Below are 27,009 nucleotides of genomic sequence, written 5' to 3'. Positions count from 1 at the left end.
TCCACTGCTTCCACCAGCACTGGGGATCATGCACAGAGCCAGCTGCTCGCAGCCAGAGGTGCCATCAGCCCCACAACCTCTGACACACTCATGTTACTCAGTGGCAGAAGCACAGGCAGCCCTGTAGCCCACTGAGGACTGAGGAGCTTCATGTTCACAAGTAGAAGCCTTCTGGTCCAGATGAGGAGCTGGCATGGAAGAATACACAGGACAGTTGGAAATATGGGCAAAAGCCTCATGTCTGTAAATGCAGCAGTCCTTTTCCTTGAATGCTGAGTCGTGTAGTGTCATTCATTATTTTCCTTTGGGCTAGAGGGAAACTGTGGAAGGTCTGCTTTAGGAAGAAGGTAACCTCCAGTGAAACCCTCTGAGGGTGAGGCAGTGAGCAGACCCAGAGGATTTCCTTGCTGCTCCTTCCTGTTCTTTTACAACCAAAATACCCAGGGGTAAAGTAACAGTGTAAGGAGCATAAGAGTGATTTTGATAATGAACTGCAGTTTTTCTCTTTTCATAAAAATGAAGGTGAAGTGCTTTGGAAATGTCATTATCTTCTGTATTTACTGCATATCTGCAGGACTCAGTTCATCATGGCACAGGGCCAGCAGCTAAAGCACTTGTCCTGTGCCACCCCAGCAGCAGCTGCCTTGCATTCAAATATGTAATACCACAGAAGTGATAAAAGATCCTGGTATGACACCAGGCAGGAGAGTACATCACTTCAGGGAGACTTTAGAAGGAATTTCAGCCAGCAATGAACAACTAGCAAGTTTTGATTTGCATTTGATCCAGAGTATAAACCTTTAGCTTTTCAGAATTTACAGTGAAATTTTGTGATAACAAATTAAAACCTCAATTCTGAAATTATTTAGGAAGTGTCACTGAATATCACAGTAGAGTATTGGACTGGTTTGCATCATGCAGCTGAGTCTTTGATGACACTTATTGAACCAAGCTTTTTCAAACACTCATCCATCACAATTCAATCCTAAAATGAGAAATTGTACTGGTTCTTAAAAAAACAGAGCACCTCTCTTCTTTTTAAACATATAAGGGAAATAGAAGAGGAACATGAGCTCAGTGTGTGCTTTGTGTTAGCTTTGATTGATGTGAAAAGACAACCATGCTAGGAGCCCCTTCTTTTCTGCACTGCACTGCTTTCTTGGGCTGTTACTTCATCAAATTTTCATCCAATTTAAGGACCTCCACAGGTGGTTCTGCAAATGCAAGCTATGGCTTCAACACAGCCTCTCAGAAAATATTCAATTATTGCCATTCTTGTGTTTATTTTGCCCAGTGAACAGCAGCAAGCACATAGTGAGGAAATACCGTGGGCATCTCCGCACAAAGATTGAGTCTGGAGAAGGGACCATTCCTGTCCGGTGTCACAACGCAGCGCAGACGTGGGACGGCGTCTTGCTGGGAGAGCAGCTCATCACCATGTCCTGCACAGACAAAATCGCCAGGTATGTGATGGATATACATGGCAAAAGTCTTTGCATGTGGAAGTTTGATGCCACAGAGGATTATGGTGACCGGTAGGATGCAGCCAGCAGGTGCTGACAAGCCCTGCAGAAACAAAGACCTCCTTTGTATGCAAAAGCAGACCATATAAATAGGAGGGAATGTAAATAGGACATTTTCCCAAATTCTCTGTGGGTCGTTAGTTGCTTATTACAGTGTGACAAAAATATAAACTGTCTTTGCAGCTTTTTTTGCCAGTAGAATTTCACTGTGCAAATAAAATACATCAACTCTGTTGTTCTTGGATCATTTACCCCAAAACTTGCAAACCAACTATCGTACAGATAAACTTAGCTCTTCTGCACCCAATTGAATAAAGTGCCCTAAAAGCCACCAGGAATATTTCTACTTTTTTGAATGTCATTGAAGAACTCTCATGTCACAAACCCCCTCTGTGGGTTTCTGTTCTGTCCTGTAAATACAACATATATTTATGTAGAATAATTTCCATGTAATAAATATTTCATAATTATTCCCAGGTGACAAATAAAATGTAAACACATTCACCATTCTCAGTTTAGGGTGTTAACTAATGGCAAGTGATGGCTAACAGAAACCGAAATCAAAGTCTGTGTGCTTGGTTGCACTTGTATTGCACTATTAATATGTATCTATGCATGTATGTATATTTTAACTTCATAATTATTTTTGTATATATGTAATGTACATTATCTGTAGATGCAGCCCTGCATATAAAATGCATCACATTATAGCTATAAAAACACAAATGCTATGATCAAATTCTCTGCTGGAACATCGTGCCTAAGAACTCAGTTAAATTACATCAGTCAAAAATTTGGCCCAATTATTAAAGGACAACATAGACAGAATCTTTCCCAAAAAATCATAAAAAATTTGTTTAATCCAAATGCATAAATTCTGCTCTTAGCTTTAACTGGATGACCTATCAAAGCTAAATTAGCCTGTCAGCTTAGCAAAGCCTGCCGTTTTGTCACAAAAATGTAGAAGTGAGCCAGCAAATGGTAATACTACCAGACTCACAAAATCCACCCTCTGCTAAGTGTAATCATCACAACTGTTGTGCTTGCATGAAGGATAAAGAGCAACTTCTGCTGTAATGTTTTCATTTATTCATAAGGAGGTAACAGAAAACCCAAACTGTATTCAGTGGATCTCCTGCACTTTGTGTAGTTGCAATTGGGTTTTCAAAATTCAGACTCACATGGACTCAAAAAAACGAAAAAAATTTAATTTCAAGAATAGAAATATTGCACTTCTCTGTGGTTTTGAATGTCATTAGCCAGTGAATTAAATATCAGCTTTGCAAACACTATTACATTTCCTATTGATGGGGATGTTGACAGTAATGCACAGTCTCAGGAGCTGGGTTTTCTCCAAGCACATCTGCAAAGCACTTTCAGTGAATCCTTTCATTGTTGACACATATCTAAACTGCATTTTCTTCTGTGAAAAAAAAAAAAGAATCCACCACAAAATTTTTCCAAGATAAAAAAAATCTTGCAGCTCTCATAATTGACAGTATTATTTCAATATTGCATGAAAAACTGCAATTTTAATTATTATTTGAAATGTAATTCAAATGAGCTTGGGATTTTCATAGATTAAAAAAAAATCAGCAATCATCATTCCCTGCTTTCAAGAGCAAATGTTTACTCTCACCAGTAGGGTGGAGTTAAAAAAGAGGCAGAGCAAAGGGGATAGGACATCTGCATTATACTTTATCCCAAATTTCAGTTTACCACATTAAATGCCATCTATGATATTTTTTAATCATTATTATCCTCATGTGTAAGGAGGAGAAATCAAAGGTTTCTTCACCTGTCCTTTGTTTCACCACATATAGGACTGTTTTCTGCCTTCTTCCCCTCTGATCACAGAAAGTAGAGGCAGGAAAGGAGTTCAGTGGAAAAGGAGATTGCTGTGTGGGTGCCCTTTCCCACTCATGCCCCACTGAAGAGGTCAGTGGGTGGTGTTGGTGCCACGTTTCAGACTCCAAGTATGTGCCCTACCACACAGGTAGCTGACTCTTTAAATGTCTGCAGGATGCAGGATTCTGGTTGCACATTATCTGGGCTTGTCTTGCAGTGAGAAGAAAAGAGATCTCTGAAGCTGAAATTCATGTTTGTATAAGCAAGATTTGACAAAAAAATCTGGCTTGTATGCTCTGGGTTTTATTGCTTGTAAAAGTCCCTCAGGAGTACTGTGCTATTAGAGAATGTTTCCTCTTGAGAATCTAGCCAGTAGCTGCTAAAATATACATCATTTTGCATTATTTGCAAAGGACATTGCTATCAGAATATCAAAGACCCAAGAACGCACAGAGTTACTGAGAAAAGCGAATCATATTCTATAAATCATGTATCTAACGATTTATGTTCTTTCTTGCTCGCAGGAAAGCTATAAGCAGAGAGTGGTTTAATCAGACTTATTTGTTATTCAAAGACATTGAGCCATTTTTATTACTATCACCACAAGTTTGAGAGAATTTGATGCTTGGTATGCATTATTTGGGCTCTGTGGCTTTGTTGAGATCTCAGGATAAACACCCTGGTATCATACCTGTTCCCTCACTGAATTAAAGCACAAGCTCTTCTGGTATGAATAGTCATTTTATTTGGCTCGGGCAGGGAATTACGAGGTGAAATTCTGCAGCTTCATTATAAAGGAGGTCACACTAGATCTTGGTGGTTCCTTCTGGCTTTAAAACCTATGCATTTATATGTGTAAATTTAAAGTCTGGGGTCTGTGAATCCCTAAATAACCCACCCTAAGAGAGCGTCAGCTTTTACACTCACAGCTCCTGTGGGCCTCACAGTGCAGCTGGAGTGACTTCAGGCTCTCAGTGCCATAGCATTTAGGATTAAACCACATTTTGTAGCCCATAGTTCATTAATTACACTAACACCTTTTGACCTTCATTCTCCTCTGTAATGTATATCATATACATTTGCAAAAAAGCAGCAATAACATGGGAAAAATAGTTTCAAAAATAATAATCTGTTTGGGGAAGAATTTATGTCATTTAATGTTTCCTTGATGCTAATCATAACCTATATTAAAACCTTTATGTTGACAGAGACACTCCAGCCCTAAGAGAATTTCAGCTTTTTTTGTGACAGCAAAATTCATACAATGGGCCAAATTAAACCTCTTTTCTTCTCCCTGTCTCACACTAACGCTGGATGCAGGACTAGCTTGTACCTTGCTTATTACAAGGTCAGTGCAAGGTTAATGCTGCTGCTAATGGAAGTCTCTGCAGTCGCTGTTTGGGAGCAGACAAATGTTTGAAGGAAAATTGTCCTATGCACACATGTACACATGCAGGTTTGCACACACACAAACACACACATTTAGGGGAAAAAGAAACAAGGATATCTCTAGAGCTCCGTTCTTCTTTGAGGATCTAAACACAGCAACCAAACGTTAAGGAGGCTCAGCACTAAATTCTGTCTCTGACCCACACAATCACATGATTGCATATATAAAATCAGAATTTCCAAATGTCTCTGCTTCTTATTCCTACAGCAGAAGAAACATGAAAGTCTGGACAAAATATCAAAGATCTATGCACTTAGTCTTAAGTCTACCACCCCTCTGGACAGACTTATAAGGGAAATTCAGAGTCTGTCACAGAGTAGAGAAACCACTTTCCCTTTGATACAGTTTGTCCTCTGACTCATGGAAACACCGTCTGAGCTTCAGACCAGTCTCCTTCCACCATGGCTCATCCTCTAGGCCCACTGTAACTCAGATTTAGCAATACACACACCTCTCTTCTGTATAAAGTTTCCTATTCCATGCTCTGAGCTCATCAAGCTTATCTATCTCATCACCAACACCTGGGTTCCTTCTTCTTCCACGCAGAAAACTAGAGAAATTATCTCTCTCAGTGTCAGCCATTCCGAAATAGCACGGTGTTCTGCAGGGCATAGCTGCACAGAAAGGTTTGGTGCTTGCCATTGCTGGTGGTTTGGTAAGGAATGGCAGTGGTGCTGAGAGCACAGGGAGGAGGCCACCACAGGACCCCACAGCACAGCAGACCCGTGGTATGAACATGCATTCCCAGGTCCCATGTCACCACCTCACCTCTGATACCACGTATGCAAATTATTTTGAGGATCTTGGTGCAAGCATTCAACACTAAGGTTTATTCCAAAAATTAGTTCTTATCTGGGTGTCTCAGGACAGAGTTTTGCATTGCACTACTCTTCCCCAAACCCTCTTCCTTGATAGACCTCAGCCAGGGGACTGCACAGCTCACACTTTGGCCAGGGCAGATGATGTTGTTGCTCACTAGATGTCAAGCTGATGTAGTTACTTTGGAGAGTTGCCAGCCTTCTGTGCAGCAAATTTCCATCTACACACATAAAGATTGGATAAACTTATTTGTAAATGTACGAGCAGTGTCACTTGTCCTCTTTCAGAAGTCCCCTTACAGGATGCAGGCTGAAGAATTGTACTTTGCATTGTGCAGGATTTGCAGGGAACAATCCTCACAAACAGCACATAAAAGCCAGAATTCAGTGTTTGTTTTATAAGCTCTGACCTTAAAATTGTTTTCTTACTACCACTTCTCAAAAGGTCACCTGTAAAAGACTGTGTATTTTCTTGCCACCAGGTTAATGGTCATCCACGTCCTCAAACGTCACAAAAAAAGTGACATTAAGCCCAGAAGTAAAATAAGACCTTGAATATCCAAATTATATCTCACCTACAAAACAACACAAATGATAACAAAGACCTCCAAACTTTGCATTAGCATGAGCAGTCTACCCATGTCCTGTGGCTAAGGTTTGTGGATTATTTGGGCCCACAAACTAGAGAATAGGAAGAAATCTTTATTATGTTCAGAGTATTGCAAGGTAATGTAGCCTTAAGGCACTGTTTCAGGATTTGCCAGTGGGAGTCTGAAGTAGCATTTTATAAGATGAGTTGAGCACATTAAGCTGTATTTAAATGTAGCATATAGAAATGCAAGACTAAAAGTCAGTGTTAGAAATTGGCATTCTTAGATCTATTTTAGTGTTAGCCTGTCGACCAGAGCCATTGTTAACAGAAGGCTGAGCCTGACAAGGTAACTCTTAAGAAAAGCTACTTCAAAGGCTACATATTAATGCAAATGAAAATCAATTAACACAGCTAGATCTTCAATTAGAGATGATTTGTGCACACGGTTTGTAATTCTCTCTCTTAACCCCTTTCTGTGTGACTGAGAGTTCAATTTCAATCTCTCACCACAAGGTATGTTCCAGAAAACATATATAAACCACCCACTGCTAAAATACAGATCAAGAACTAATGCACTAGTTCCAGTTTCCAAACCAATAATAGCTAAATGGTCATATAAATAGGAACACCACAGGTGTCCTGCTGAGCCCATGCCACCCTGAATAACAATTTATGTTGTGTGAAGCATAGCTGGAAATATTGGTAATAGAAACTGTGGTACAGGAGGTTAACACACCAAGTGGATAAGACTTTAAGCTCTTAATAAAAAAAAAAATGCCTTTACAAAAAGCCTTATCAAAATAAGACTTTAAATTCATCAGCAGTGCTTTTTAATGGGCAAGGTTTCCAAAGGTCCCAAGGAGACACTTCAGTCCCTGAGCATCCATGGCAGGTGGACACAGTTCCCTGAGATGTTTTGAAGCATCAGGCGAATTTCTCCACATGTCAGTTACAAAGGGTTCAAGTGTCACCCTTCAGGTCTAACCATGTCCAAATCAGTGCTAGGAACACCAGCAAAGGGGCTCCAGCTGTCACACCACGTCTCAGCAATGGGCAAGGAGCCTTGTACTGACCTGAGCAAGGCTGCAGCCCTCTGCATCCCCGTAGGTTTGCCTCCAAACCCTTTCCTCAGTATTTTCATCATCCCTTTTTCTGTTGGTCCCAGGGAGGGGCCATAGACAACTTGTGTGGTGAGGTGATGCTCCAGCATGTGGAGGCTATGATGTGGTTGTGACGTGGGGGCACATTTCCGTGCACCCTTGCTGGTGGTCCCGAGCTGGCAGGAGCAAGGGAACTGGAGGGGCTCTGCAGTGGGGTCATGCTCTGCCCTCTGCTTGTCCAGGACTGGGGGAGCACAGCATTTAATTTAAGAAAGGCTGCCTGCTCTGGGATGCCTCCCAGCTTGTCACTGGCATTTCTGTGATTGACAAACAGGCAAAAATATATTTGTTCAAGGATTATCTATATTGAAAACTGAACACAGGATTTTGTCTTCGTAAACAGTGCAGTAATATCTGCTGTTTGAACAAAAGGAAGGGTATACTTTCCTTCCATTTAGAGCTCCAAAAGCTCCCATCTTTGAGTGAAAAGGGGAGACATTCTGTTTTATTGATCCTGCCTGCTGAAGATTTGGGGATTTTTAAATAAGATCTGTGACTAAGGGAGCAGTGGGTTGATTTTCACTTTATTGTAAGGGTTATTACAGAGCACATAGCATATGAGTTATTAGAGAGATGCATGTCCTTGAAAACAGCCCTTAAAATCTTGCACAATTAGGAAAATTCAGAATGATCCAGCATATTTCCTCATAGCGAGAAAAGTCACTTTGATATATTGAGAAGCCAAAATGTAACACTGCATTGCTTTGAATAATAATTTTATTTTGAAAAGCCACATTTGAAGAGAGCACTTTGTTACAGATGGGAACACAGCTACTTCCATGGACCTAAATTAGGCTACAGAGAAATAGCTCCTTCAAAATTAACAACCTTATCGATAGCTTCACTGTTGCTCAGATGGATCTTTCCCCTACCATCTACCTACAAATAATTCCATGGATGTTCATATATCAAAGGACCAAGTCAGTACATTAGCCATGTGTGTTGGTCAAGGGATGAACAATACATGGGATAAAAGACCTTCCCTCAAATATTTGTCGGTAAAATCTATTGTTTCTGCACAATACTGAGCAGGCTGCCCTCCCAGGTAGGCCTTTTCATCCACAGAGCAGCAGCAGAATGAGAAACTGAAAATTTCCCCACCATTAATGTGCTTTTGCCATGCTCTGCAGGACAGCAGCAGTGCAAGGGTCTGGTTTTGGCCAGCTCAGTACAAGACCCCTCCTTTCCTAGGACTTGTGCTGAGTTAGGGGGACTCACACACGTGCTCGGGGCTGCTTTCCAGAGAGAAACAACAGTCTAAACACTCTGATAAACCTGGGCTAGATTTGAGAGCAAAGCTCCTTCTTTGCTTCTTCATCCCATTTCTCTGACTGGATGCTGCTAAATCAATGCTGAACCAGGAAGCAGCCACTGTTCAGGTGGCAGTGTGTTGCGGTGCTTGGTTTCCTGCGTTGGTTTAGCAAGCTGCAAACGTCCCCAGAGAGCGCAGCGGAGCTGCTTCGGGGAGAGCGGCTGCTCCGCTTCCCGCAGCCCTTGCGGACGGCCCCGCGCTCCTGCTCCGGCCAGCCGGGCTCCGCAACGCGGGGACGAGAAAGGAGGCAGAAGGGTCCCTGCATGGGGACCTCACAGGAACTTTTCCTCACCTGACAATAAGCCATTACCCAGAGGCAGAGAGACCATGTGGGCAGGGAGCCTGGTGTTTTATAGGGAGACGAGGGGGGCGGAGAGAGCACATGGACTCAGGGCACAGGGGCGGTACATGGGCGGAGTTGGGGTACTGGAACCAATAAGGAGAACCTGAGGGTGTGGCCAGGACTAGGGCAGGGGAGTGAGGACGATGTGGGAAAGGCAAACAATTTAGTAAGAAAAGGTGTGGGGAAATACAGCGCTACAGCAGTGCCATCACCTCATCCCTTTTCATACCACATGGGGGACAGCAGCTCAGAAAGACCCAGCAAATGGTCCCCACCAAATATTGCCTTCTTGGTGTGAGCACCTTTCCTGATTTCTCAGTCCTTCCTACCTTAGGATGCTGTCTGCTTCTGGGAGAGTCTCTCTTTGTACCACATTCTACAGATCAGGCAGGCCTTGCTCTTGTGCCTGTATTCTTTGATAGGTTTCTTCTCCCTTGGTTTGTTTTGTTTTTTTTTTTCAGTCTGGTTGCTCTGTCCACTTTGTCTTGGAGTCAAACTTATACCCTGGAGTCAAAACCCACCGTGGCTAATACAGAAGCTTCATCACCCCCTACACCTGCCTGTGCCTTCTTTTGTAATGGGAAAACAAGGTTCCCTCAAGGAACAACTCTTGCATCCAGAAGCCAGAAACTCTTACAGATTTCAGCACATCTTACTGCCTTTCTGCCCTGATTCCCCAGGGTGCAAAAATGGGACTTTACGTTACAGCAGCACTGCAAGGATGAATTCATGTTTATGGAATGCTTTCAATGCATGGGGGGGAACCTGGTCTTGCTTATATTGTGATTTCCAATAATGTCATTCCATTGACATTGGAATCCCTTTTTACACTAGGATGAATATGTCCAGAATTAGGCAGAGAAATATCTCTAAAGAAAAGGCAGGTCCCTTGTGATGAATTTAAATTATACAGTCATTATTACCTTGTAATTTATGACCTGAACACAATCTCTTATTTTGGTAAATAAAACTCAGATGATTTCTTGTGATGTGCACATTGCTGAAATCCCAATATTGTTGAACATATGTTGTTTTTCTGTTTAGCTGCTTTTCTTCTCTCCTTCAATCAAATATGTAAGGCTTTTTAAAGGAAATTTTAAATGCTGAAAACAGCACTGATTTCTTACAAGTTTCCATCTGGACAAAGATATCTGTCTAATTTTTTTGCTTACCTTAGATGCTGGAGGATGGAGGCATAGTACTGTTAGCTGAATGCAGCTCTGTTTCTTAAGCTTGCATTATTAATTTTGCATTATGATAAGTTATTTACTCAAAGAGGCAGCTAGTTCTTTCCTTTAAAAGTGATGTTATTTGCAGAAATGACCACACTTTTTTCCCCCCAAATGAAGTTATGCAAATCTGATCGACTAAAGTAAATGTTTCATAAAACCAATGACTGTTTAAATTGTGGGACTAAATTGTTTGTATATAAATATTACCTTTTATATTTCATTTGAGTTTTATGTAGATGAACACATTACTTTAATGGCCTGCATTTACAGAGGGAGACAGGGAGAGTCTGACTGAAATCCTCAGCAGCCAGATGGCTGCCTTTTCTTGCATGAGATTAAAAGATGTTTCTCATTCACAGCCCTGCTTCGGAGGCAAATTAATACAGCCAGCTAAATTGCTTGTGTTTTTGGAATAAAATTTAAAGAGAACTTTTAAAAGCAATTGGTGTCACAGGTTCCTAGAGCAGATTGCTCTCCAGGTACAGCATGCTGGTTTTAAACATTCAGTAATTAATGGAAAGTATTCCGTGTTAATTGACTGCTTCAGGAAAGGGAAATATAATGACTCCTTATTAATCATGAAAAGAGACATACAGTACGGAGGCACTGCAATAATTGCACTAACGGTTGAGAAATGTTAATTAATGAAAAGAACAATGATGTAAGAAATTAGCACCATAATGCTTGCTGCTGATGGAAATTCTGCTTTAAACACATTATTTAGCATGGCAGCCACTGGATGATGCCTTAAATAGCAGACACCTCGTACCCTTTCCTTCAGTCAGCTACCAAGTTCCAAATGTTGCCGGTGTTTTGGGTTTTAATGAGCCAAAATATGCTCTCCAAAATACATTTTCTGAAGCATTTTCAGTTTGAACTCCTGAACTCAAAACTATTCAGACAGATTGACAGTGTTCAACTTACGTAAAAATATTATCCAAGTGTAAGAGAGCCTGTTAGCGTGTGCATGGTGGGAAACAACTGCTTAGAGGAGCTGAGCTAAATAGGTTTGCCAAGAAGATAACTGCATCATAACTTCTTTCCCCTTTTTAATTTTTCCACTTATTAACCAATTAGCTGTCCCCTGAAGAATTTAGAGGCAATCATGCTGTCATATTTGTGCCTAGCTTGATGTAAAAATTCATAGGCTATCAAAATGCAGAACTGTTCTGACAACTACTCCAACACCAGTAGTATGGAGGTCTAAGTCATCAACAGGTGGAAGGTCCCAAGGTTTCCACCATCGCTCTGCTGCACCTTTAAGACAGCAACAGAGTAAGATGTATCCATCAGTCTGAGCACTTTAGAGCAGGTCAAGCTAAAGGTTACAAATAAATTTCCTAAAATCGAAGTCCTCTCTTTTTTTTCCTATTCAGGACCAGGATTTAATTCCTATGGATGTCTTCATATCTTCATGATCATTTGTGCAAAGAAGTGTCAGCCTAGGAGACATTCAAAGATTTTGTGGGGATTTTGGCCACTTAAGTCGTGTTAGCTTGGCTGTATGACATGGGGGTGGTACTTACATATGACAAGCAGAAAATAAACAGAAATAGAATAAATAGAATAACAAAAGTTCTCATTGTAGCTCTACCATTGCAAGGGGAAAACTATAGATGCAGAGAAAATAAAATTCTGCTAGAGACATACTAAATTAACATCTATCAAACACAAAATGCTTTTAGAAAGAACAATTCTTGATAAGAAGCCTCTGTTTGCAGCAATACAAGACAAGAAGTACCTCCCTTAAGTGAATGATACCACAGTAATCTAAAGTCCTCCTAGAGGGAATCAGCCCATGGGTGTATAATAACCCAACAGTTCTTCCTGTATCATAGGACAGGGAAAGGAATAGTTTCATCCCTCATCCCTCTAACCCATGTGCTGGCATTCGCTGATTTTCCCAGAGTAGCTCAATTGTGGCCGTTCCTCCATGCATGCGTCTTATTACTCCTGAATTTTTTTTCAGGTGGAACATCCTTGGGCTCCAAGGTGCTCTCCTCAGCTCCTTCATCGAACCCATGTACTTGCACAGCATCATTGTGGGAAGCCTCTACCACACTGGTCACCTTTCCCGGGTAATGAGCCATAGGATAGAAGACATTGGTCAGCTGCCAGCTTCGTACCGGCGCAATCAGCTGCTTCTCAGTGGTAAGCAAACACCTGCCTGCAAGACAAAAAATCCCCCCTCCCATTGCTAATCGTGCTGCTCACCAACAGGAATGCTTTTTGTTTGTGAGTAAACCATTAACTCATATACTTTTTTTTCCCTGAAAAATATGAATTTGGAGAATGAAGAAACTGGTTGGTTTAAATCCAGGCCTTTTTCATATGCAGCGGCATAAAAAAGGATTATTAGTGGGTACAAGCTAACTAGGAAAGCAACCACTGTACACTGGACACACAGAGTGGGGAAAATAAAAGTATGACTAAGTAAAACATTTCTAAAAATCAGAAGGAAGTTTCAGGAAATTTTAGGTTTAACTGTCTTCAGGTTAAGGTTTAACTGTCTTGAGGCAATGCTAAGGGACACCAATTCTGCACCAGATTAGATCCTTATTTTAATCTTTGATAATTGGTCTTTGGGAGGTTTCCCTGAGACATCAATATGATGTCAGTGTCACAGAGTCAGAGGTCAGGATGCTTTAGTGGAGTACCCCATTGCTTTTCAAAGTCCTCTGGGTTCCTCAGTCAGGAGAGTGCTGCTTTATGCCTTACCTATTTCATGGACTTTTTTTTTTTTTTAATATGCCCTTGTGACAAAATTTGTTTGGCTGAGGAAGAAGTGATAGTTTAGCCACTGGGGAAATTCTCAGGTTCTGTGTAGTTTAGTACATCTGGCAAGTGTAATGTGAGTGTATGTGTTATGAGGTGAACAGGTCAAAAGGCTTATCCTTTTCTGAACAGCTTATCTCCATTTTTTAACTCTTCAGTGCAGCTGGCCAAAGACTGCAATGCAAGTGAGCAGGAAGCTGTAGTCCACACTTCCCCTTCACTCTATCTCCCACCTGTCCCTCCTGCCCTGGTCCAGAATGGGCATGGCTCAGCTCCCTCTTCCTTCCCACATGATATTTTGGTAGGGAGGAAAGAACTCACAGCTGGCCAGGAAATATCTCCCCATTTCCCAAATCTGGCTGTTATTTTGACAACACAGCCCTGGCTGCCAGAAGCCTCTGCATCTCCCACTGGGAAAGCAGATCTCATCCTGTGCCAGCCCTAACACACTGTAAGTACACCCATACATTAAGATCAAAGGTACACACAATTTCACTGTGTCTGCAGGATGTACAGGGAAACCCACTTCAGCTGTTGAAGGATTGAAAACACAAAAAGGGATTTTATAAGAGTTTTCACCACAGAACAGCTATTGCTTTGCTGGGTTGGCCATGCAGAGTAAAAGCAATGGGTCATACTTGGCCAGGGCATGTGTGTATGTATGTCCAAGAGTCGTTGTTAGAGATTTCAAGGGAATAGGAAAGGCATCAGAGGGGGCCTTGTGTCACTTTAAATATCTGTACGTTTCAGGGCTGTCGTCCTCCTTCCCAGAGGCTTGTTTGGAAAAGCATTTGCTTTGCTTTTTGGTTGTGTTTGTGGATTTTCCTCAGCCCAGGAGAAGCAGTGGGAGGAATCTGTCTCTTTCTGTCTACATTGTTTTTGTCTCTAACCTCATTATTTGTAATCTTCCCTCCCCCCACAAATCCCACCAGGGAGCCAATGCTGCTTAAAACTTACATTGCTGAGGTTTATGCTGCAATTCTTTCTCCTGGGAGACTGTGCCAGCAGCATATACAGTGACTAAGGAGATGGGCACCTAGAAAAAGCTTCTCCAAATGCATTAGAGACCAGACCTATACAATCTCAGCCAGGTAGCTCCACCCCTCACACTTGTCTTGGACATCAGACCAGCCAAGGAGTCCTTAAATTATAAGGGTGTCAATTATTTTGCCACTTGATCCTAGCAGTACAAACATTCCAATGGAGAGGAGAGTCATGGTGTGATGAGATATCCTGAGATGTCTGGCTCCACTGAAAAATAATCAGTGAGGTTTTCTGCTCAGTTTTTTACCAGTCCCAGCCAGATGGAACTCCACCCTTCCACTGAGATTACTTTTGGGTGTAATTTTTAGAAGAAAAGCCTTTTTTATATCCTGTTCTCTTAATGTTGAGGCTGTTCTAAAGGGTATCCTGAAGGGGAATGAGGGTTTGCTGGGAGAGAGAGGAGAGTGAGGACAGATTTCAGTTCACGTCCCACAGTACTCAAATTCATATTATTTGTGCAAAGACTTTTCTTTTTCTTTCAAATTCTACTGGTTTCTGTTGTACTCTTTGTTGTGTGGGTTTTAAGAAGGATGTTTTACATAGAGGAGAGAAAGTAACCTAGATTATTTGAATGTTACTTTCTAAATAAATCAAAACAATTATTTTTCAAAAGAAAAATATGGAAGAAAGTTTTTTAAATTATAAAAAATCAACAATCAGAGACTATATCCATGCTCTATATTTGTCTGTTATGACTTTCATGGTTTTTTCTTTAAAATCTCTTCTTTTGCATTCAGAAAATAATGTGAAAATATCTTCTATTTACCTAAATGCATGTACTTGTATGTGATAGCTGGGAAGAGAAAGCATGAAAGCCAAAGGAGCTTTCCAGGGTTTCCAGGCGCTGGGACAAGCCTGGGCTACTCTCACAGCCCCCGTCTGACGGGTCCAACAACCTGTTCTCCCCTCTGTGCAGCCTTTCCTTCTCTTCCTCTAGTTGGGGATTTCACAATAAATTTTCATTTATTTAGTGTCCTGTGGCAACTTTGCATGGCAGGGTGTTTGCTATCGTGCTTTTTGGCACCCAAGTCCTCTAAGCTTTTGGGTGCTACCTTGACAGAGAGTGGTGCATAGTGTGAAACAGCTGATTTTGATCTGTTTGCATCTTTTTCTGTGTAGAGATGTTCGAGCAGCGCTGCAGAGCTATCTGCTTTTCAAGCTCTCAGTTTAAATCCTGTTGCCTAGGTGAACTGGAGTTTTAGATGCAGACTGATCTGTTATCTCTGGGGGGAAAAAAATTGAAAGAGGTATTAATATGACATGAATGTGTTTACAAATCCTGGGTGAGGTTATGACTTAGCTGTAATTTTCTTCTACACACGGTAGCAAGTTCAGTCCCAGTGACTGAGATGATTTCTGCAGTTCCAGCTTTGTCACCAATACAAAGTGAGTTTGCCATATAATTTTTTCCCTTCAATGGCTACCTTTCTCTCTGTGTGCATGCTGAGTTCCATTTGGCTCTAGCAGCTCCCTCCCAGGGCAGAGGGGACAGCGGAGAGAGGAGGGATGTCCCTCAGTGGCATTGCTTCCCGTGATGCTGAGAGACTCCAGGCAGGATGCAGCAGCTACATACAGAAGTCGCACCCCGGCCAGACAAACCCTGCACAACCCTCCACTTCTCCCATGGTGTCTCTCAGGAGCTTTCCAAGCTCAACACATTCAGTGATGGATGCTGCATTCCCACCAGCTCCCATCTCCTCCCATTCTGCCTCAGACTAGCAGATGCTCATGGCGTGCATCTGATTTGAAAATGAGATGCTGGGCAAGAAGGGCACTTTGGAAAGGAAGGGCTTTGATCTCTTTTCTTTAATCTCCTTCTCTCTGAACAGCCCATATCAGTACTTCTCACTCTCTGCAAAAGGTCTTTGAAACCCTCTCAGCAGAAAACGCAAAGGACCTTTCTCTGCTGCCCTCCAACCAGCAGCAATGAAAGCAGTGCAAACCATGAGCTGTCGCTGGAGCTGCTGCAGGCAGGAGCTGCCATTTGGAAACAGAGACCCAGTCCTGGCACTGGCCTGTGCTGGGAAGGCTGTGCCAGGCAGCTCCTGCCTACCAGCACAGTCCCCACCTGCTGCTCACCACAGTGGCTTTTGTTGTCCAGGTTTGCAGTCTAGTGGCCCACACAGCAAATTAGCAGAGAGGGACACTATAACTGGATCCAGACATATTATCCAAGGTCCATGTTTTCAAAAATATTCAAACTGCTTCAGGTCACTGTCTTTTCCAGCCTTGGAAGCTCCCAGTGTTGATTCTGTGCTGCAAAAGCACTAATGAGCAGGGCATGGCAGAGCTCACTTGTTTGCATTTATACTGTGCTGGAAAATAAGCCAACCATTTTCTTTATTCCTCTTATATTCTTGCAAAGACTAATCCTTCCTCTGTTTCAGGTACAAGAAATGAAAAAGTGACAGGAGTCATGGAAAGATTGAGCTACACTAAATGGTTAAAAAGAGACAGGAATTTACCTGATTAAAAATAACTCATGTACACAGCTACACCTGACCTTGTAGCCCTGGTCTGCATCTAGAGCCAAGGGAGATCTCCCCCATGAAGGCAGTGGCTCAGTATGTGGCTCAGATGTCCAAAACTGGCCATGTGAATGACACTAAGGTCATGCAGTCATCCCAGGTGACTGTAAACATCATTATTGCAGCTGTCTAAAATTACATATGATGCATTCCACTTAAAGATGTCCGAAATATCACCATTAGGACACCAACTAGCTGTTGAATAAATTGGTGCTCCAGTACAGGGTTGGAATCTCACAGGCAGACACAAGGTGGGGACCAAGAGTGTTCTGTGTAGGACAGTGATGTCTACAAGGTCATTATTTGCTTGGATCTAATAATCTCTCTGTGATGATGAAGTGTGCTGTTTCGTATTTTCTTATTCCCTGGTAACGCAGTTCTTGGTGAAAGGCAGGAAAGGACTCCACTACTAGAAAAAGTAGTAAAGTAGGTATGTTTTATTCCAGCGCTGGGACGCATGGGGGATAGCTCCTCCAAAATCATGGGTGCCTACAGCTGTTTTCAGCTCGGTATTTATCGGGTTACAAGTTCCATATTCATTAAGTTTCCTAACAAACTCATACATATTCATCACCTAGCCCCGCCCAGCCTCGCTTCGTATTATAATGAACTCAAAAGTCATTTACATCCGCATTGCGCTTGCGCAGTGTTGTCTGGTGGTTGTGGTAGGGGTCTCTCGGGGGTCTTGTGACGAAGTCAGGGGAGTCTTCCTCGTCTGAACTTTTCACCTTTCTCTCCTGCGCATGCTCTTTTATACCTTTGGCCTGGGTTTAAGCTTTGGGACTGGTTTGAGCTAGTTTTGGGATGAAGCAGGATGCCTGTCTGAGACTCCCCCTGGTTTTATCAGCAGTCTCTTATCTTCTTCTTCCTGCTCTGGTATGCTGACCAAGCTAGATGCATTGTTCCTAACAAACGAATTCTTTTGCTCCCCATCCCCCTGATTCATTGGTGCTCGAAGCACGAGCTCTGGTGTGCCCCAGGTCAGAGACAGCCCAGCTGTGTTACCTCCACACGTTGCTGAAGCGACTTCAGCCTCAGGAAGGGCGCTGCTGGCTGGGCTGGCTAGCTGGCTGGCTTCTCGGCAGAGGGAACACGGCAGGAGCCAATGGGATCGGCTCACGTTAGCTCGGAGACGAAGGAAGAGAGAGGCTGTTTGGGTCTGGCTGCTAACAGGTTTATTGTTAGGAGTTTCGCAACCCGAACGAGCTCGGAAGGCTGGAATCCGATGTGATGGGGTGGGAATGATGGGATTGATGGGATCCGATACTGAGGCTCGTCCTCAGTTTTATAGGGAATTTGAAAACCCCAGTGAAAGGGGAAAACAGCCAATGAGTTACAAGCCAGGGGAGGGTACAATGTAACAAGAACCACTGGGGGGAACCGAGAGGCCGGAGTTGTAACAGAGAACCAGTGAACAACCGAGGAACCGGGAATTTTCCCGAACCACGGGAGGTGGCTTGGACCCGGGCACTGCTCAGGGGGTGCGGCTGAGGCTTCTGAGCCGCCCCATGACCCACCCTCCGAGCCTGCCTCTTCGGGAAACTCGATCCAGGGGAGGGGCTGGGATTGATTGGCGTCTCGCTGCCCCAGCCCCGCGGTAGGCTGGGTCGCACCAACACCTGGGATCTAGACATCTCACAGCAAAGGCCCCAGGAGTTAATAGCAGATAAATATGCTGGACTGTGGGAAGCTCACCAGAAGGAATTCGTGGGCAAAGCACGGTACTGCTTAGTTCCTTTTAAAAACCTGTTTTCCCACTAAAGCCTTTCTGAAAGATTTCACGCAGCCACCGTCACACTGCTGTCAGCAGCTCACGCTACAATCCAAAGGCTTTCCTTAGGCTAATGGAAGGTTTGCCTGCAAGGTGGAGAAAATCTGTAGGAATTGCTAAGTTACATTTCTCCAAGGTGCTTGGTCTGGTAACATTTAACCAGTGGTGACAAGAGCAGTGCAGTGCACGATGCCAGCGAGTTCTCCAAGGGTGTCTCCTGTGCCACAACACCCCACCATGTGTGAGCAGCCTCCGAATGAGCACTGGAGCTTACTGGTGTCCCTCCCTCCTCAGGGGTGAGCCATGCTGATGCTCGGCAGCCCGGAAAATCTCCCAGCTTCAGTGTGAACTGGATCATGGGGAGCACTGACCTGGAGGTTATCAACGCCACCACGGGGAAGAGGACCTGCGGGAGTCCCTCGCGGCTCTGCAAGCACATGTTCTTCACTCGCTGGGCAAAGCTGCACGGCAAGGTAGGTCTGGTGCACTAAGAGGCTTGGCAATAGCTGTCCTGCAGTCCATGGAGAGTGAGAGAAGATGAAGACAAGAAAAAAATTACTTTAAAAAATTACTTTAAGATCCTCTTTCCTATTGGGAAATGAGTGAAAACAAACAAGACAGAGTGATGGTGGGGAAGTCTGAAGATAATTCCACCAACAAAGTCATTAGGGCAGGCAGGGTGGGCAGGTTTGAAGACAAACCCCAAGGGAAGGAGGCTGTTGAGACTCATCCCATCCCAGGCAGTGGCATGGTCTGTTCTAGCAGGGACCCTGAGCCTTGTGGGGAGCAGAAGAGACCAACCTAGGCCTTGTGCCCAGGGCTTGGTCACAGTGTGGTGACAGAGGTCCCGGTCTATTTCCTGCACAGCAGGAAGGAAGTGAGGCAAGAAGCACTCCTGCTACCTCCAGAATGGAGGGTTGCTCACAGGAACAAAACTGGGGTGAACTATGGCTGGGAGAGCTGGACTTTATCTGGCTCACATCAGGGGTGAGGTTGCAGTCAGCAGGAGAGAGTAACTTGTGGCTGAGCAGGGCACTTTGCCCTTGACAAAATGAGGGATTTGATAATGTCATCACTCTCCACCTCTGGGGAACAAAGAGAACAAAGAGACAGCCAGAGAGAAGCCACTGCTGCCAGGCCATCTTGTGGCCCACTGTCACCCGGGCTGGCGATGTCACCCTCCCTTGCTGACTGGGCCAGCACAGTTCCAGCCAGTGCAGCCCCACAGAGTGCTGGCACACACAGAGGGGAGCAGCTCATTGCAGGCTGCATGTTCATCTTCTCCTTTAATCTGCCTCTCAGCATCTCTCCTGTTTAGAGACAATGAAAAGAGAGCTGTTTGCTTACCAGGCTGTACCTTGAGGGTGCCTTTCCCTACAGGGTGCTATTCCCTGCTGGAATTCACCCAACTGCTTGTTCTAAGGCATTTTACAGATTTTGGTTTCTTTTGTATAGCATCAAATCCTCACTTCTGGTTTGGCACTGCAGAGGCTTGGGCAGGTCAGAGGAGTTTGTTTAGTCCTTCTGCAGAGCAAAGAGTGCTCCCTCCTGCATGTCCTTCCAGGGGCACTGGCCAGGTGACATTGCTCAAGGTAGCTCCTGGTGGGTGTTCCAACAGAGCACTCAGACTTCCCACACCAGCACAAACCCTGATGACTGATTCCTGCCCTGTCCTGGATATGTTTCACAACATTCCCAACAATAACAGAGTACAGAGGGAAAATGGGAGAGGGTGGAAGGCAACCCTCCTTCCTCTGTCTCTGGGTATTACTTGGAAGCACTGACCTGCTCCACTTCCCAGGGTAAACTTTCTTTAAAGGAGCACATTCTTTAAAGGTCTCCAGAAAGGACTTTTTTCAGTTTTGTCTGTAAAAATTAACTGAGAAGTAGCATTCTGCCTTTGTAGAGCACACCAAGACTTCCTACTGCCTATGCCCATTCCAAGGCAGAGCTGTTCACCCCTTTCCTCCTCGCAATGTCTCAAAACCATGTCACCAGCATTTATTGCTTCCCTGTTTTTTTACCAAAAGCAAAACACACAAAGCACAGTGATTGTTTGATGCTTATGAAATGTAGACAGGAAGATTATACAGCTACTGAAGCCTCCTGTTTCTTTTGGCTCATAGGTTGGGTTTTTTATTATTTTTTTTCCCCTTCTCTGATTTTTGTTCTGCAGCTGAGCACACGAGTACCAAGCCATGGAGAGATGCCATCAGTGTACAGCGAGGCAAAGCTGGTGGCTCAGACGTACCAGTCTGTTAAGCAGCAGCTGTTTAAAGCATTTCAGAAAGCTGGCCTGGGCACCTGGGTGAAGAAACCCCCAGAGCAAGATCAGTTCCTACTAACTGTGTAAATCACTCCACACCTTTTCTACACGACGGGATCAAACCAACTGGAGAGGAGGAGAGGCAGGATGTATGAGCGGAGAGAATTGAAGCAGTTTGAGATTTAATAGCAACATCCATGGGAATATTTGCTCTTAATTCTGTATTGGAAATACATAAGTAGAAATGTGTCTGATGCACTGAACTCAACTTTAGAAAACTGCTTTTTCATGATCCCTTCCCAAGAATGCACCTGCCCAAATTATAATGCCACCCCCACCAAGATTCTGCTTTTTATTGTTTATTGCTGTTGGTTATTACTGATTTGAGGTGTTAGTGGGCCACCTGTCTAATCCAAAATAGAGCTTTGTTTTCCCTCACACAATCAGTGCAAAAGTCATCACTGAATAATGGAAAATAGTGAGCAGAGATGGAAGTACCCCAGGCACACAGCATGACAGCAGGTCTCAGAGCATCCATAATCATCCACAAAAAAAGGTTCCTAACCTCTATGCAAAAATCATCCTGTAAGCTGCCTAAATCTGTGACAAAAAATTTGGACCTCAAAGAAATGCAGCATTTTTAAACTGATTTTTCCACTGCTGGCTCTGAGCACAAAGCCAGGTATCAGGATGCCCTTGGTTATTACACTTACTCCCTCTGACACCTTGGACAAACCACTCCACAACAACTCTTCAACTCTAGTCACAATTTGCATGCTACAAATTTTACTCTTCTGGGCCCAGTTCATCTCCCATGCCTTTTAGACACCAGTCAGGATGCAGATCCTTGCCAAGGGGGCAGTGCACCCCTGTGCTGCCTGCGGAGGTGCACAGCTCTGCGGGGGCTGCCCGTGAGGACCCGTGTGACCATGCTCCTGGCTCTGGATCTTCAGGAAGCTACCTGAAATCAGGCAGGCTGCAGCCAGGGCCCAGAGCTTCAGATCTCCAATCTTCTGATGACCCACAGCTCTGAACCAAGTGGGTATGAGCTCAGGATGAGCTCTGAACAATCACTGGGTTGGGTACCCACAAGACATCCCCAAACAAGAGAGCACATTTGATACTTGGCTCTTCCCTGCCTCAGTTTCTCCACCTGTCAAATGGGGATAATAATAAATGCTTCACATCTAAAGAACTTGGCATGATCAAAATGCTCTGGTCACATGCAACAATATAAGCCAGATTTTGTCTCTCTTGCAGTGAGTTTTACCTCTCCACACAGTCCAACTGACGTAAGCACAGCAGATGCAAGCACAGGTTTGGGTAAGGTTTTACTCAATGCATGAGCTTTCACATTCTAGCTCTGTGTAAATGCCAAGTGTTATTATTATTACTCATGCTCATCTGCAGCCTGAAAAGCAGATGGGTTTTTCACTTAGGAGACAAGTATCACCCAACATTTAAATATTTTCTTCATAACTGGGCTGGGTCTGATACAGTCTCATCTTTGAACCATCCCAAACTTCATCAGAATGCAGAAGATACAGTCATGGGAGAACTGAGCTTTGGCAGTCCCACTGCAAAGCCAACCTTCAAACGCCCTGTGCATTTCTCTAAGTTTCTGGGTTTTTAGGTGACAGGATTTGCGGGTATATAACTACTGTTTTCTTTTTATTCCTGTGATTCTCTTTAAATCTGTATATAACATGCTGCTACTGATTTGTGATAATTGTTTTGGTATTTTCTCAGAACTGTCAAGCTGAGTTACTTTTCAAACAACACGAGGCTCATATTTTTCCATGTAATTTCCTTTACACGGGAAACTGTTCCTATCAATAAAGATAGATGCTCTTTGTATAGGGTTTATCATGTTTGGAGAGCCATATACAGTAAATACATTGTTTATTGATGCCCACAATAGAATAGCTACAGTATTTTGATGAGATTTTATTTTTAGATTATGAACTACAAGATGTATCTATAGTGTCTTGTATAAAAACAATTGTGATAAACTAGAATTTTTAAATTAGATAAAACAAAGCTCTCCCCTTCCAGAAACCTTTTCAACAAAATAATACATTCCATATTAACTACCAAAAATATTTAAAAAAATATCCTTAGAGTAGAAATAGCTTAAAAAAAAAAAAAAAAAAACCTGAGACTTTTCAATAATGGAAACACTTTGTGGTAACCATTTTGTCAATACTTTGACCACTTTGACAGCTCTTCTGTCAAATTAACATTTGACTACTTTTGGCACCTTCTGGAGCTTCCAGGTACCTGCACATGGTCCTGTCCTCTCCCACAGCTGTCGCTGCAGGCCTCCAGTGTGATCTGGGCAGCAGATGTGCCCGAGGGGCAGCAGGCAGGGGCCAGCCCAGCTGGAGGTGTGGGCGAGGCTGCAGGGGACATTGGCGGTGGTGACCCCAGGGGCTCTGGCTGCTCCAGCCAAGGGAGAGAAACCACAGGGCAGCCAGAGAGGAGGACAAGGTTTCTCATGCAGAGATCCACAGGGCAGGGGGGAGCATGTCTTCTGCCTTTCCTCTCCGAGTTAGTCCTTATCTAGCACACACGAGACCTCAGTGGCTCTTCCTTACATCTCCCTGCTCTCATCCATCCTCCTCCAGCCATGGCATGACGTCAACCCAACTAATGCATTATAGTTCCACCAGGCTGGTGTTGCAGCTACTGTGACAACAAAGCACCATGCCTGGTTATTTTTAAGGACATAGAAAAAAGTGTGGCAGGATTGAATGATCCTTTGTTGCAAGATGTACATAAATGCAACTCTGGATTCAGCTGACAGAATGAGTTTAGTACTGGGGACCAAACTGAGTCCCCCCTGCAAGTGGGCCTCAGCTGATCTCAATGGAGTTGCACCTGTTGGCACTGGGGTTGAATATGACCTTAAATATCTACTTCTTCTCATTATGTGCAACAACAGTGTGATGGGACCCCATCCCAGAAGCACACATGACCTACACACAGCATTTCCTGAAGCAAAGGAAAAATTGCTCAGTAGTAATTCTTTAGTGAAGATTCTGTACATAACACGCATGAGTGAATGGCAATACTGTACTAATGGATGTACATTTGTAATATTTGTAAAAAAAAAGAAACAAAAAAGACGACAAAAGAAAATAAATCTGAATTTACATATGTGAATTTGCTGCTAAGTTCTGTAAATTGCACTTCAGTGATACCTGATAAGTGAATGTTTCTGTTAAGTGAATAAAATGCCAAGTAAAATTGTTCTTTCACTGTTTATTGACCATTTTTCACTATGACTTAGCAATCAACTGGAATGTGCTCCAGAATGCTAGTATGTATTTTTACACACACCTACTCGAGATGTACAGATACCTTCTTATTCAGTTCAGATGTGATGCATCGTGGGAATCACACAATCCCTCTCTATACTGAGAGAGGGCTGTGCCTGCTCATGGAGATGAAGCCGTAAAGGGACACAATATTTTCCTGGTAGAAGAGTGAACTTCTACATGGATGGATACATCTCTAATTTGATCCTTCCAGGTTACTCTCAAAGATCTTTCTAAATAAAAGTTAATAAATTTTTTCAAAGCCACACTGCATGGGAGTTGCTGCACAAAGCTGTCTAAGAAAACTGAAGTGATGAACAAAAGGTCAGAACATCTCTGCAGATTTCTACTTCATTGATGGGGTGGCCTTGGGTTGTTCTTGCTTTGAACAATCAATATTCAGCCACAGCAGACTAAACTCACACTGAGCCCAAACACCACCATCCCCACAAATGTTTAACATGCACTGTTGTGTGAGCATCCCCTGGTGCCTTGAGATGATTTCCTTTGGCCAGTCCTTGTAGAGATCACTGGTGTTACCAAAACATCCAAAGCTTTTCAGCAGCTGCTGTGAAAATTGTCAAGAAAGGGATTTCCCTGTCAGACTCCTTGTGAAGATTTGGTTCCAGATGAAATTGAGCCTGACAGCTCACAGGAAGCCCCATCAGCTCACTGGCCCCACAGCTCTTTCCTTGGTCATGTTAAAGAAGTCAGTGCCAGACCCTCATAGACCATCCCATGGCTTTCCTTCCCCAGCAGGGGCTATGCGTAGCTCTGTTTTCAAGCTAAGCCTGTGCTGCAGTTGCATCTCCTCAGCTTGGATCTATGTTATTAGGTATTGGGGCAGGATAAAGAGAAGCAGGGAGAAGAAGGCATTGGCAAGGTGAAGTTGCTTGTGTGGAAAAAAAGTCACTGCGAGCTGACCCAATTCCATCACAGCCATGGTGGACTTTTTCCTTGAGCAAAAAAAGACGCAGATTCTGGATATTTGTCAATCAAATGTATTTGTCAATCAAAGTGTATTTGCACTCACCAGTTTTACTCTTTAACTGGGTATAGGTAAAGCAAACCCCATAGTCTCTTCTTCACCACAGCCCCAGACACACAGTGGTTACTTCCCTACCAGTAGAAATGGTCAGAGCAGTGTAACACTGCCCTAAGCGGACAGGAACACCAGTGGAAAGGCACTCTGTGCCCTTATCCACCCCTCAAGATGATGAGCTTATTATTTTTGTGTTAAAAAATGTGAACACCCAAATTCGTCCCCAGGGAAAGGTTGTGCACAGCATCAGTGTTCTTGACAGGGGGACCCTGGCGGGGACATGCTGAGACCAGCCCCAGTGCAGACACAGGGAACGTGGAGGGGAAGAGGCTCCTGCAGGGATTTCCCACAGCCTGGCAGTCCCTCCTCAGCCCTCTCCTGAGGGCCACAGCCTCAGTTTGGCCACGGCTGAGAGCACATCAGGAGGCTCCCAGCCTGTTTTCTCCTCCAAAAGAAGCTGCTGCTGCCTGACCATGGCACACACCGTGACGCAAACTACAAAGTAGTCATTAGGGCAAACTGTATGGATAGATTCCATGTTTAATCCCATTAAGTTTAAAAGGTAAATGCCTGAACTGCATTTAAAACTTTATAGGGTACACCCCTGCATCACCAGGCACAGTTATTTCTTTTTCAACTATATTAGAAAAACAGCAGAATAAAACATGAACAAGCTGATATATTGGCTAATAGAGGGCTTCATAAAAGTGCTTGTTTCTCAAATAAAATAAATAAGTCCTTGTGCTGAAGTTAAACCTTGATAGCCACGCTCGTGTGTTGAAGAATGAAACAACAATCTAAGAGCTTTTTAAGCTTTTTGATTCATTACCATTGTGCCTATTGTCCAGCCCTGATACCTGATTAGTTTGGCTGATTTCAGCTTGATCATGTGGAAAGACCAGTTTAGTTGGAAATCTGCGTAAGTCAGAGAAAATCTGAGCTTTTTTAAAGGGTAGTGACAGTCTTCTTGGATGCAAACAAAAAAAAGAGAAATCCAAAAACTCAAAGACATACAAGCAAATGCACACACACAGACACATGGTTTCTTACTACTTCAAGGCCTCCTGAATAAATGACATGGCCTTGGAGAAGGGGGATTAATAATTACTGCCTTTTCAGCAATGAAATAGTTCTGCTCAAATGCTTTATTCAGCCTGGCTTTCCTGGTAATTAAATCCTCTATTATAGAAGTTTATGTTCTATTTTATCAACTTCCTTTGCAATACAGAATTACTTCCACCAGACCATTAAAGTCTTCTTCTGCCACAGAAAGGAAAAGGTCCTGTTCATTCTCGTCCGGCCCTGAACAGATGCCTTTACAGCCTATAATGCCATTAAATGATCCAAGCCCAAGGGGAGACAGCTCCTTCCTTTACACACAATGTTACCAAAAAATACCTCCTGCAAATAAAAATAAACATGTGAAGAATGGTACACATTGTCAGGTTTGACCTGTTCTTCTGACAGGCTAACTGCTGCCCTCCATCTCTCGCAACCTCAAAGTCATGCTCAGGTGTTAGCACAGGCTGTGTTTGACATACCCTGGAGGAAGTGGTTTAGGTGCAGTTCCCTTCCTTCCCAGCAGCACCAGCCCAGCTACACCCAGCCCTACCTTCCATGGCAGTGTTCGCTATTAATTCACTTTATTTCTTTTTATCTTAACAAGTAAATTCAGTTTTTTTCTCACTTAAGAGTGTTAACTCTTAAATCTGAAACAACACATTTCTACTGTGGGTTCTAAAGTGAACTGTTTTTTCTAAAGCAAATGGTTTGTTCATGTCCTGGTCTCAGTGGTAAAGGGAAGTATTTTCAGGAATAACAACAGCATCCCCTTGGCACCACAGGCTCCTGAAATCCTGACCATCACATAGAAGAGTGGGACTTCGCTTCCTAAATCCCAGGTTTTCAGCAGCAGATTATCAACTGATAAACCCTCAGGTTGCTGGCAAAAGGGACAGGCAAGAATTGTAACCCCTAGAAAGTTA

The 27,009-nt window shown here is 43.4% G+C and overlaps 1 protein-coding gene across 1 annotated transcript in view; it reads left to right on the top strand.

Annotated features, from left to right (window-relative positions):
- The window catches only part of ADARB2 (adenosine deaminase RNA specific B2 (inactive)), a 304,888-nt gene extending 284,004 nt beyond the window's left edge, over nucleotides 1-20,884 (top strand). Inside the window, exons 7-10 of the mRNA XM_069005730.1 lie at nucleotides 1,295-1,463; nucleotides 12,248-12,429; nucleotides 18,691-18,869; nucleotides 20,573-20,884. Coding sequence (XP_068861831.1) covers nucleotides 1,295-1,463; nucleotides 12,248-12,429; nucleotides 18,691-18,869; nucleotides 20,573-20,749 — 707 coding nt within the window. The 3' untranslated portion in view covers nucleotides 20,750-20,884. The remainder of the gene's footprint in view (nucleotides 1-1,294; nucleotides 1,464-12,247; nucleotides 12,430-18,690; nucleotides 18,870-20,572) is intronic.
- The last annotated feature ends 6,125 nt before the right edge of the window (nucleotides 20,885-27,009 follow it).

The sequence above is a fragment of the Aphelocoma coerulescens genome, chromosome 2, assembly GCF_041296385.1.
Source record: "Aphelocoma coerulescens isolate FSJ_1873_10779 chromosome 2, UR_Acoe_1.0, whole genome shotgun sequence".
Taxonomy (NCBI): Eukaryota; Metazoa; Chordata; class Aves; order Passeriformes; family Corvidae; genus Aphelocoma; species Aphelocoma coerulescens.
Note: the sequence above shows the minus strand (reverse complement) of the source record. Positions and strands in the feature narration are given on the sequence as shown.